At 32.2% G+C, this 13808-nt stretch overlaps 1 protein-coding gene and 1 long non-coding RNA gene across 3 annotated transcripts; one reads left to right on the top strand and one right to left on the bottom strand.

Moving 5' to 3' along the window:
• Positions 1-8047: 8047 nt before the first annotated feature.
• Positions 8048-10317, top strand: LOC146940607 (uncharacterized). 2 transcript variants are annotated; one of them, XM_085754293.1, is made up of 4 exons: positions 8048-9016; positions 9109-9183; positions 9541-9786; positions 9930-10317. In XM_085754293.1, the coding sequence occupies exons 1-4, from the start codon at positions 8983-8985 to the stop codon at positions 9959-9961; spliced, it is 387 nt and encodes a 128-aa protein (XP_085610419.1). In that variant the 5' UTR covers positions 8048-8982; the 3' UTR covers positions 9962-10317. The 2 variants fall into 2 exon arrangements, with proteins under 2 accessions (XP_085610419.1, XP_085610420.1); XM_085754294.1 differs by having other exon boundaries at positions 9544-9786.
• A 268-nt stretch (positions 10318-10585) lies between these two features.
• LOC146940608 (uncharacterized) lies at positions 10586-13541 on the bottom strand. The gene is made up of 5 exons (XR_015032064.1): positions 13026-13541; positions 12123-12188; positions 11672-11737; positions 11382-11566; positions 10586-10836 (listed from the first exon to the last, which is right to left on the bottom strand). It is a non-coding gene; the product is annotated as an uncharacterized LOC146940608 (long non-coding RNA).
• Positions 13542-13808: the final 267 nt, after the last annotated feature.

The following is a 13808-nucleotide window of genomic DNA, read 5'->3' on the forward strand; positions in this document are numbered from 1 at the left end:
CAAATGAAAATGCATGAACGAATAAGATGGACGGATGAGTATTGATACATTTGTGAATTATTATAAGACATTCCAAAAAAATAAAAATAAATTGTCTCTAAATAAAAAGCTGTGTGTCTAAATGCTTCATGTAGCATCATGAGAGAGTTGTGTGCCAGAAACTGCCTGCCTTTCAAACAAACCTTGACCCGCTTGCCTCTCTGTTTTCTCCTGTCACTATCCTCCTTATCCCTATGTATCACTGAATTAGCCAAAAGATCAAGGGTTAAATATGTTTTTGGTCCCTATAAATATGTCAACTTTTCGTTTTAGTCCCTCTAAAATTTTCCTTCAACTTTTAGTCCCTATAAAATTTTCAATCACTACTTTTGGTCCCTATTTTTAATTTAATTTTTGTATTTTTTAATGAAATTGTGCAGAAATGTGTAAAATATTCTTACAAAAATTCCTAAAAAAAATTAGAATTTTTTAACAAAACACAAATTAAATATGAATTTTTAACCGTAAAAAATATAAAAATTCTTATTAAATTCATGTTTTGTTAAAAAATTCTAAATTTTTTTGGGAGTGATTCTTATAATATTTTGAATTTTTCTGGAAAATTTTATTAAAAAATATGAATTCTACATATGAGTTTACTTTAAAAGAGGGACCAAAAATGAAGATTGAAAATTTTATAGAGATTAAAAGTTGAAGGAAAATTTTAGAGGGACTAAAACGAAAAGTTGACATATTTATAGGGAGCAAAAACATATTTAACCCAAAGATCAATAGATGACAAGGCTGACATAGATCCTTAGGGGATGGGTCTTTCTCCAAAAGGGAATATTTGTCCCATGTACTATCCTTTCTGCCCTCCACTCGCAGAACACTAGTAACCTTGTGGGTTTGGGCCACGTTTACCACCATCAGATGATACAACTGTTGGATACCCTATTATATTTCAGAATTGTGTATCAATTGAAATATTAAAATCAACTTTTCTTACGGCACTGTTTGGTAAGGCCACATAACTAGCTTATAGCTTATAAGCTCGTTTGACAAAATAAGTTCTGTTTGATAACATTTTTTACAACGAGCTTATAGCATATTTCACGAATTTCAATGAGCTTATAAGCTATTTTTCAGAAGCTACTTCAAGTAGTGTTTGAGCTTACAGCTTATAGCTTTTCATGTTTTATTCCATTTATACCCTTACCACTTTAACTAAAACCCATGTTTACCCTTTGTAATAAATAGCTATTTTAAAAAAAAGACATGTTATGTACTTATGTTTAATTAAATTTCAGATTTCATGGGCTGATAATAATTTTTTTTTAAAAAAAGGCTGATAATAAAATTACATGCTCACGTTATGTTTTGGTTACAAAATATAGACTTGCTTTTACATAACATTTCCCTTAAAAAAAATGTTACTTTTTAGTTAAAAAAATTACGCTATGTTTTAAAAAAAAATTGTTGTCGCAATTAACTTTTTTTTAAGAGGGTCACAAGTAACTTTTGTTTAATTTTTTTTGGAAAGGTTTTGCTTAATTTTTTTTATATAAAGTATAAAAACTAAAATAAAATAAACAGTTATTAAATTTAAAATATTTAAATTATCAAATATCTTAAATATTAATTTATAGTAGTATAAATTTTATATGAATTAATAATGTCCTTTTATGTAATTTTACATTTATCAGCTAGTTCAACCGCTATTTTTACCAAACACTTTAATTAGCTTATCAGCTAGCTTATCAGCTAAAAGCTATCAGCTAGCTTATCAGCTAGCTTATAAGCTATCCGCTATTTTTACCAAACAGAGCCTACAATAAAATTATGTTTTGTATTATATGGCACGAAATTCCACCATTTTGATTCAACGACTTAATTTAAGTTTTGTCGATGAAGAGCAAACTACGGGTCAAAATAACGTGTGATTGTGGTGGACAAATAATTGATTGTAATTGCAATATGAGATTAGGTTAAACATATTTATATTAAATGACAGAAAATTAAATTACAGAAAAATAAAAATAGATATGAATAAGTAATTTAAATTGTTTAGTCAAAAACATCAATAATTCTCGGCAATGGCGCCAAAAAAATTGATGGTCGAATTAGGTAGGTGTACCAAATTATTTACCAAGTAAAATAAAGTGATAAGTATCGTATCCACATGGATTATCGTTTCGTCTAAACAATTCTCGTTATTTACTTTTAAATAATAAAATAAATAAAAGAGTTGAAGGTTAAGAGATTGCAATTTTATATGTTTGCAACAGAATAAGTTACTTGTTTTGGTTACAGAAAACGTAAGCAATTGTTAATTCATGTAAGGCTATTTAAGTGATGAGCTCGTGGGACGTGATAACCTAATCAGTTGTCAAGCTGCACATGTTGATCGCACGGTGATCATTACGTGCGGGTCTATACTTTCTCGATCGATTAAGGTTTATCCCTAAGTCTGTTGAGTTGTACCTGCTAATCACACGGTGATCCTTATGTGTGGGGTTTATCTCACTCAGGGGTAATTGAAAATAAACTTATGGTAGAGTTCCTAGATTTCCAAAGGTATGATGGCCAGTGTTCCTGAAGGTTATCTCATCTATGAATCTTAGAAGTACATAGCGCGCGCGCGCGCACACACACACACACTCTCTCTCTCTCTCTCTCTCTCTCTCTCTCTCTCTCTCTCTCTCTCTCTCTCTCTCTCTCTCTCTCTTAGTAGTTCTACAAACGGCCAGGCCTATCAGCGTCTACCTTACCAAGGGAAAGAATGGAGTTACTGGGATGATTTAAGCTGTGAAGTCATAGCTTCTTTAATTACTAACTAGTTACCTCCTGATTTCAGTAGATTTTACTCAATATTAGTCATGTCACCTCGTAAGTACTTACTATCAGGGTCTACTCGTGTTTAGTTTCTTTACGCTAGTTAATAATTAATTACTTCCTAGATAGACAGATATAAATATCAATATTAGGTCATGTCACTACCTAAGTGCCTAAACTAGGGTTATGCTCCAGAGGAGACAAATCTTACGCACAACATTAAAACTAAATAACGAACATAAAATAACTAAATAAAGACTTTAAATTGAATAAATATCCAACAAATAAAATAAAGGTTCATCTTAGAACCCTAGCCTAAAAAGATTTAGTCACACATGCTTGCTAAAGACAAATTATAAAAAGAAATAAACATACCCTAGAAAAACAAGAAGAAAGATAAACTCCAACTGAAGCTCCTAGAATCACCTTCCTCTTGAACTGCTTTAGTTCTGAACGAGAAATTGTGAATGAGGAATACAGTATTTATAGGGAGAGTTTCGACCTGAAGTTAGGCCCAAAAATCAGGCTTTTTCCCACAAAAAGTAGGAAAAGCTAGTTTTGACCTGCACTTTTCAGTGCCTTAGGCACACAACTTATACCCTAGGCGCATGAAACATTTTGTGGAGTTGGTTTTTTTTTTTTAAGGAAAAATTTTGTGGAATAGATGATATAATAATGTTCTAACCATGCATAACAAACTAAAAAAGTATTTAAAATTAGATTCATGCACAACAAAGATTAAAACCGTTGACAAGAATAAAAACTATCATGTTCCAGTGATAAGGCTTGAAAGTATCAATAAAAGAGTGATTGAGAGATCGTAAATAACATTCCTCAAGCTTAAATATACTCCACGTCTATTGCGAGACCGAGGAAATGCTACATTTATTTTGACGGGAGCATGTGCTACATATATTGTGCTAGTATTTGTTCTAACATTTTGAATTACTTGTAGTATTTGTTTATCATTGAGCCTTGGGAACTTAAGTCTGCTTAGTAACTTTTATAAAGTTAATGGATTTTTATTTTCCATTGAAAATGGCAAATGAAAATGGCCCAGTTTAGAATGCACAAATTCATCTTTTTGTGCACAAAACCCAACTTGTGCATATAAGCCTGACAGCCATTGTGAGCCATTGATATATTAGTATTATATTGAAACAGATCCTGGCCGTTGGAATTTTGAGAGAGGCAACCTGCTGCCATCAAGTTGCTTTTGTGCAAGTGGGACCCACACGTGGAATAAATTTTAGTATTTTAATGGTTTTTTGGCAAGAGTTGTATTGGGCTTATATAGCAAAACCAGGCCCAATCTTAATATTTATTCCTTCTATGTTATATTAATTTAATGTTAATGATTGATAATAATTTACTCCTGCATTATTAATTACAGCCGATTCCTTCTATGTTCATTAATTTACTGTTAATGATAATAAATTAAAATATTAAAAATTGAACCCATTACATTGTCCAGGTTAAATTTATTCCTTTTGATTGAATTTATGTTAGTAGAAAAATTGATGTTAATGTCACTAAAATTTCTTGTGCTGCCACTTTAATTTATTTAATGTGTTTGGCAGCTGAATTGTTATTTTTTGTTTTAAAGAATCAATATATCACAATTTTTTAGTTATTAAAATTATTAAGTTGGCCATTCAGAAAAACTCATTACTGTTGGAAGTTTTTTTTTTCTTATAAAAAAATTGATGGAAACGTTTCCATTTATGTGCACAATAAGTGTTAATAATCCTTAAATCTATTTTAATACCAAAACAAACAAGATTATTAAGATGGGTTTTTGTCAAAACAAAAAAAAAATTATTAAGATGGGTTTGATTTTCACAAGAAGTCAGTAAATTTTGAAATCTAAAAATATGGAAAAATACGAAAATGAAATAATGAATTAAAATTTAGTAGAAGTTGTTTTAGTAAATTGGATGCAGTTGAATTTTGTTTTTTTTTTTGGGAAAATTAGAAGATGGATAAGTTGTGTGTAATATTGGGCTAATAAATTCACAATCCGAATACTATTATAAAAAAAAAATTGAACGAGTATAAAATAGGTGTATGTGATGTATATTAAAGGCAACATACATCATTTATTGAATTAGTTTTGGCATTAGAAAATAATATTATTAAAGTAGATTTATGATGTAATACACGCTAATTATAATAATAACAATAAAAATGTTTAAGTACAATCCACGTAGTCGTTGTGACCTCTTGACCAGTCATTAAAGAGTTTGATTAGTCATTGAACGTTCATCCAAGTACTTTGACTCCAAGATTCTTTCAGTTAGGGCAAGAGTTGTGAGTTTGATCAGTCGTTCTGAAATTTTAGAAGTACTTAGGTCGAAGAATCTTGTCGTTAGGGTTAGAGTTGTCAATAGGGTTAGAGTTACAAGCTTGATCGGACGAACTATCCCCCCATAAACTAGTCAACTTAGTAACTAGTTTACTCCGGGGACCTAAACGTGCCTATCACCTGAACAGCAACAAGTACAATCAATCTGACCGTTCAAAATGACCTTCTAAGACCTAAAAGGATATATAAACTTGAATTTATCAAATCGATTTCCCGGAGGTAAGTCGATCGGACGAACTATCCTCTCAAAAACTAGTAAACTTGGTAACTAGTTTACTTCGGGGACCTAAACGTGCCTATCACCTGAACGGCAACAAGTACAATCAATCCGACCGTTCAAAATGACCTTCTAAGACCTAAAAGGATATATAAACTTGAATTTATCATATCGGGTTCCCGGAGGTAAGTCGATCGGACGAACTATCCCCTCAAAAACTAGTCAACTCAGTAACTAGTTTACTCCGGGGACCTAAACGTGCCCATCACCTGAACATCAACAAGTTCAATCAATCTGACCATTCAAAATGACCTTCTAAGACCTAAAAGGATATATAAACTTATTATTATGTTATTTTCATTTCAATGTGTTTAAAAAATAAAATGTAATTTGTTATCTATATTGAATTTATAAATTAGTTTTATAATAATAACGAAAAAAAATAATTAAATACAATCCACGTAGTGAATATCATGATTAATCAAATAAATTTATCCAAGTACCTTCCGTATAAGATTCTTGTTGTTAGGGTAAGTTATGTGGGTTTGATTAATCGTTAGAGCAGTTTAGGTTGAAGACTATTGTCATTAAGGTTATAGTTGTCGTTAGGGTTGGAGTTGTAAGCTTGGTTTGTCGATAACAAGAGTTTGATTAGTCATTGAACGTTCATCCAAGTACTTGACTACAATATTCTTTTAGTTAGGGTAAGAGTTGTGAGTTTGACCAGTCATTCTGAAATCTAGAGAGTAGTTGAGGTCAAAGAAACTTGATATTAGGGTTATAGTTGTCATTAGGGTTAGATTTGCAAGCTTGGTTAGTCGATAGATAGTTTGATTATTCATTGAACGTTCATCCAGGTACTTTGACTCCAAGATTCTTTCAGTTAGGGCAAGAATTTTGAGTTTGATTAGTCGTTTTGAAATCTTGAAAGTAGTTTAGGTGGAAGAATATTGTCATGAGGGTTAGAGTTGTCATTAGGGTCCTAGTTGTAAGCTCGGTTAGTCGATAAATAGTTTGATTAGTCATTGAACGTTCATCCAAGTACTTTGACTCCAAGATTCTTTCAGTTAGGGTAAGATTTGTGAATTTGATCAGTCGTTTTGAAATCTTTGAATTAGTTTATGTCAAAGATTCTTGTCATTAGGGTTATTGTTTTCATTAGGGTTGGAGTTGTATGCTTGGTTAGTCGTTAAATAATGTGATTTGTCATTGAACGTTCATCCAAGTAATTTGACTTCAAGATTCTTTCAATTAGGGTAAGAGTTGGGAGTTTGATTAGTCGATCTGAAGTCTCTGTATTAGTTTAGGTCAAAGAATCTTATCATTAGGATTAGAGTTGTCAATTAGGGTTAGAGTAGTAAGCTTGGTTAGTCGATAACAAGAGTTTGATTAGTCATTGAACGTTCATCCACGTACTTTGACTCCAAGATTCTTTCAGTTGGGGTAAGAGTTGTGAGTTTGATCAGCCGTTTTGAAGTCTATTAGGGTTGGACTTTATTTGATCTTCCTTTTCAAATTCATCATTTTTCTAATTTTCACAATTTTGTTCCTTCTAGCAGGGTTGAACTTTATTTGATCTTCCTTTTCAAATTTATCATTTTTCTAATTTCTACAATTTTGTTCCTTCCACCTGGGTTGGATTTTATTTGCTCTTCATTTTCAAATTCATCATTTTTATAATTTCCACATTTTTGTTCATTCTATCAGGGTTGGACTTTATTTGCTCTTCATTTTTAAATTCATCATTTTTCTAATTTCCACAATTTGACTTTTATTTGCTCTTCCTTTTCAAATTCATCATTTTTCTAATTCAAGAAATTTGTTCATTCTACTAAGGTTGAACATTATTTGATATTCCTTTTCAAAAAGGTTATTTTTTAAACTTTTACTAGAGCTGAAAGATGTTATTTTTTTTATATATAATATAGATTATGTGAAACGAATATATTAACCAAAAAAGGGGTGTTATTTTTTAAAAAATAAAGGCTTAATTGCATGTTTGGTCCCTTATGTTTATTTTAGTTTTCAAGTTGGTCCCTTACGTTTTGAAAGTTTCAAGTTGGTCCCTTACGTTTTAAAAGTTTCAAGTTGGTCCAAAACGTTGCTCATGTTGGAATAAGTTAGTCCCTTATGTTTATTTTAATTTTCAAGTTGGTCCCTTATGTTTATTTTAGTTTTCAAGTTGGTCCCTTATGTTTTGGACCGACTTGAAAACTAAAATAAACATAAGGGACTAACTTGAAACTTTCAAAACGTAAGGGACCAACTTGAAAACTTTTAAAACGTAAGGGACCAACTTGAAACTTTCAAAACGTAAGGGACCAACTTGAAAACTAAAATAAACATAAGGGACCAAACATGCAATTAAGCCAAAAATAAATAAATAAGGGATAAATAAGAGATTTTTTTTTTAATAAATGTAATGAATTGAACATTAACAAAAAAAAAATTTAATTTCATTTTAATTATTGTTTTTGGTATAATCATCTCCCTCAAATTTCACTTTCCCTCTTATTCCAAAATAATTAAATTTCATCTCCCTCAAATTTCACTTTCCCTCTTATGCCAAAATAAATGAATTTCACTTCCCTCAAATTTCACTTTCCCTCTTATACCAAAATAAATGAATTTCATTTCCCTCTTATACCACTATTTTCACTTGGCTCCAACATTTCCCCCCATTTAATTTTCAGGTAAAGTCCCAAATCAAAATCTGAAAGTAAAAGAAAGAAAGAAAGAACAAAAGCCACTCCATATTTTCTTCTTCCTCTCTTGTTGTACGACTCTTTTTTCTTCTTCTTTCTAATTTTTTTCGTCACCATCACCACCACCAACTTCCGGTCACCATAACTCTTCCGTCCGGCCTTCTTTAAATTCCCCTTCACCACCATTGAATTCCTCTCTTCTTCCTCTACAAAAGCCCTCAATTTATTTTTAGATTGGAGAAGTTTAATTTCTGAGATCTCCCCCTTCTCTCATGTTTTCCGGCCACCGTGAGTTGCCATTGGGAAAACCAAACCCACCATATTCTTCCTCATGATGTCAGAAACAAAACCCCTATGTTTATTTTGCAATCGGAGCAACTTTGTCGGCGACCACCGTGCGGGAGTTCACCTCTGCCGCACCGGAAAAGTGGTTGACGGCCATTGTATGAACCAACCATTGTAAAAGACCAAATATACGGCCTGCCAAATGTAGGATCCATATAAAAGTTATAACTTATTATTTCTCTACTTTGAACTTGTTATTTATTGCATGCATTTACTGAAACGAGCAAGTCCAAAACCTTGCCTTGATTTGTTTTACACTATATTTTTTTTCCTAAGGCTACGAAACTATTTTCTTAAAAAATTTGGAGCTCTTTTTTTGTTTAATCTTTTGATGCAATGCTCCAACAACATCATTCTTAGCATCTTACTTCTCGGTACCTCTTTTTTTGAAAGTGAAACAACACATACACGAGAAGGTGCAATTTTGTTTACAACAAAAACCTGTAATTTATATGACTTGTTTTCAGTTTTTGAGGGAAGTGTTGATTATCGCATAACCGAGGAAAGCTTGAAGGATCGATTAAGCATAGACATGCATGAAGCATGCCTGCAGATTGACAAAGAATGCAGGTGAGGGAAAAATTGTCTGATACTTTGCCTCTCCTTTACAGTTTCACCCTTTCATCTTCATTACAAGAGTTTTGTTGCAAAAATATATACAGTGGGATTAGTGAATGGTGAAGGTTCAAGTGTTCTCATTCAAAAACATGCTTCTGCTAAGTATGAACTTTACAAGGGTAAGAATTTTGGGAGTCTAAAGAACTTGTCATAATAATATGTTGTAGTATGTCTTATTTTGATTTATTCTCTTATTTTTGTTTTTGATGAGATGATTTTTTCTCTTATTATTTAGTGAAGGAGATAATGCTTATATCTAAATTGATGCTAGGCTCATGCTTTTAAAAATGTAAGATGCTATGTTTGTCTATATGTAAGATGCTGCTACAACATAAAATATTGGGATGATATTTATAACCATGCATAAAATTAATAGGTGTCCATGTGTTTGGAAAATTAGAGTCGCCACATACCAAATGACTCCTTAGTGTGTTGTTTAATGTTATTTGGGCTAGTCTTATAAATTTATCTCTCAGCAGGTTTAAGTGGGTGCAGAAATTCTTTCGTTGAATCATCTGGAGCTAATAACTGCCTGAGCAGTGAAAATCAGCAGTTAGTTTGTACTGACGTTTCCAAGCCTGATCCAGTAAAGATGGAGCAGTTGGTTAGGGATGAAGAAATACAACTTACGGAATTTTATTCAGAAGATGAGTTGGAGTGTGATCTTAGATATTTTCAGCATAGACTGCTGCAGGAAGCAGTTGCAAAAAAGAGGCTTGCTGGTGTGTGCATCATTTTGTACTGAATTCTCATCTACTTCGTTTTTTTTTCTAATTAATCTGAAGTTGGCATTATCAATTGTTGGGTATCCATGTTCAATTTTAAACTTACAGCAATATCTGACTGTCTGATTTTCTAATTTCAGAAAATTTGGTCTACAATGTTGCCAAGAGTTAGCCCCAAGAGATTGATAAAACACATCAACAAAGATGGGATGCGGTGATTGCTAGTCAATATCTGCGTGATCTTAGAGAGAATTAAACACCGAAAGAATTATAATTTCTAAATAGAACTTTTTGACAATAATCTATCTATTTAGGCTGGCTGTGGAGGATGTGCGATAACCTCTTCAAAAAACTATTCAAGTGTACTCGGGAATAAAAATAGTATAATGAACTTGTTCTCATAAATGTTATTTATGTTACCCATTTTTGAATTTGTGAAAGGCTGTCATATTAAAAAGCCAAATACTAGGCAAATTTGGTTCATTATGTCCAAATACTAGCAGATTTTGTGCTGTTAGTTTCTTGGAATTTACATGTTATCTATTATCATTTTGAATCTTCCTTATGTTATCTTAACTTATATTGACTTGAGTATTTAAAAAAATAACGGAAAAATGGTGCGACTAAATTTTGAGACGAAAATTAGTCTCAAAGTTCAATGTAACATTAACCCCCCGTTTATACTAATCCCACAAATTATCTGCAGGAGCTGGTATCCTGTGGAACAAACTGCGGAGGTTTTGTTGCGGAGGTTTAAAACCCCCGCAAAATGTTAAATTAATTAAAAATAAATAAATCACTATAATCAAATTTCATTATAATATAGTAATACAACTCAATTATTCTCTTCAATTCAGTCTACGAATAATGTCAGGTCTTCTCTCCTCTTTAACTTCATCATTATACTCAAATTCTCATTACAATTTCACAATACAACTCAAAATTACTAATTCTTATCATTTCAGTCTCAGAATATCCGTCAATCTTCTCTCCTCTTCAGCTTCATCATATCCAAGACATCATCTATAGCATCTGATTCATTTCAGTCTGCACATAAATTGCAAAGTTTAAACCATTAATACCTACTATGTCATTAGAAGTGGAAACCCAAACAAATTTCAAAATATATGCCCACTTTAGGAAATTTACAACATCCTAAGGTATCTATTCAGCACTGGTGCCATCTCAATTAAATATTTTCCTTTAAATACCAACTTTATCCCCCAACCCTCAACCTTGCACACCATGACATGAATACAGATCCTATTAAAATGCATTAGTGCACACAATAACATGTCAAATGTGTAACACCTTTGTCAAAACAAAAGCTTTTTCTTTCTATCATTTTCAGCGCAGGGCATCCAAATAATATCTTGCTATTATAGCATGTCCAATACTAAAACCAACTAAAGCAATTTATCATGTGTGGAGCTGTGGACAAAAAAATAATTTAAACAAATGATAGAGAATTTACATAGAACGAACCCAAAATCTTACTCGATACTTTATCTGAATTTGCATAGCATACCATTAAAGAGTACCAAAACTATACTATGCATTAAAATGTTATAATTGTTAGTCTAAACTGTTACCTTTTTGCAAGAGCCAAGCATATAAGATCCACTTTTTCCAGGCCGCATCACAAGAAGCAACATCAGGTTTCATGAAATCAAGCTTTTTCCAGAAATTATCTTACTCGCCCATTTGCTTTGATAGGGTCCTTATCTGCAATCCTCTCTATCATTAAACTACTCAACATGCGCCATTTTGCTTCTCCCTACAAATTTGATAAAATGGCAATGGCATAAATAACTCTAAGATACAAATTTTAAATAGACTGAAAATAGCTATTGAGCCAAATTGTTATTCAAAAGAAGCTTACAGGCTTATAACTTCCTCTTAGTCTTCCCAAGCGAGAATTATATGGAAGCATCTGTCAACTCCACACCTATGAAGAGGAAAAGATATAACCCAATCACAATACAGAAAAAAGAAACTCCAATAGAACAATAGACTCATTAACAATACCAAAACCTAAAGACTCACAATGTTTGATATTTGAAGGCCCTAACTTCTAAGCTTCAATACCTAAAGTACATTAGACCATTGATAGCTTACATAGATATTAATTGAATTCAATATCCAACTATTTAACAACAATTAAATGACATGCTTCATTGTCACTAAAACCCACACTCTATAATTATGTTTATCTTGTTCAGCCACAATTCTAAAATTTATTACTTTCTTTTCGCAAATAACAACTACATCTGATCAGTCACAGTAGAGAACAATCTAATGCAAGAAATGCAAAAGTCGGTGACTTCTCTCACATTAAAATTTGGTCAAATAGCTTCATTCATGGTTTGGAGTTGAAATGATTGGCCACGAACAATCCCCTGCAAAATTTAGCAGCAGTGCAAACACAAAAGATCAATTAATAACTAGTTAACCACTTTATACAATAAAGATCTTCGCAGAAAATTAAGAACCCACAGCATCAAAATTAGACTAAAATCAACATATGCATCACCTGAATAAGACAACACCAAAAGCAAAATATAAATCGATATATAAAATTGTGAAATTAAGTAGTTAGGTTACATTGATGAGTTGAAAGTTGAGACCCATTAGTTATCATAATAATAATAACTTAAAAAAGAAAGAGATGTTACATTGCTACTTAGTACAGGTAGGCCAGATGCTCGTAATGATAAAGATGTTTCTTTTACCCTAGATTTTCATGAGATTTGGCTTCTCACTGGTTTTTCTAAAACACTTGGAACAAAATATATTTATAAAGCATAAAATTTAACTGTTTGACTGAGGTTATATACAACAAAAATAAAAACTCATGAACATAGGCACTCATGAATAACATGAATAAATTTAAGTGTAAACATAGTACAACAAAGTTTGCACCCTGAAACACTACATAAATAGATTGCACATAATAAAATATTTCACTCTTAATCTTAAACAAGGGTATGCCATGGAATTCCAAAATACCCAAAAACATACGTCACTGTACCAGAAGAACACAATTTACTGAATCAAAAACTTGGCATCAAATCAAATTTAAAGCAACCCTAAAACCCAAAATCACAAATTCGTAGCTAATCAAAGGTGAAGGAGCGCATAAATCAAAATCCCCAAATCAGAAACCCTAAAACTTTAAATCACACCTTAGCATAAATAAAATCAATATAGAAAGATGGATATTGTGATTCACTAACCTTCCTAGATGGATTTTGGGTGAGAAGGTGGATTGTGGACTGAGTGAGCGAGCAAGATTCTGTATGCTGAAATAGGTGGCGTGAGAGTGAGAGGGTGGTGGAGGGTTCTGATGTGGGAAAGGGTGACGGGGAGTGAGAAGTGATAGTTTCGAGATCTTAAGATAATGGGTAGATTGATGGTGAGTAAAATTTTCTGAAAATATGAAGAACATGGGGGATGAATATGCTTCTCTGTCAAACATGAAGGATGGGGGAAAGAAAACTAAGGTGAGATGTGAGAAGAGAACCAAGCACATGTTTCTAAGGGTGGTGTGAAATTACTACTCTCAATGTTCAAGTTTTGGGGGTGTATACAGAAAAAACAATAAAACAAATATTTCCTAATATAATATGTTTTTTTTATTAATTATTTATTTTTAGCAGGTCACCTGACCCCACCAAAACCTGCTGCTGCAGGTAAATGCACAACTTGTGTTGTGTGCACAAGTATTGCATTTGTCCATTCTAAATGGGACCAATGAAAATGCATGAACGAATAACGATGGAGCAGAATTGATACATATGTGAATTATTATAAGACATTTAAAAAAAAATATTTGTCTCTAAATAAAAAGCTGTGTGTGTCTAATGCTTCATGTAACATTAAGAGAGAGTGTTGTGTGCCAGAAACTGTCTCCCTTTCAAACAAACCTTGACCTGCTTGCCTCTCTTTGTTTTCTCCTGTCACTATCCTCCTTATCCCTATGTATCACTGAATTAGCCAAAAGATCAATAGATGACAAG

This window comes from Medicago sativa, chromosome 3 (genome assembly GCF_051527215.1).
Source record: "Medicago sativa cultivar Bolivia chromosome 3, Bolivia_mono, whole genome shotgun sequence".
Lineage (NCBI taxonomy): Eukaryota > Viridiplantae > Streptophyta > Magnoliopsida > Fabales > Fabaceae > Medicago > Medicago sativa.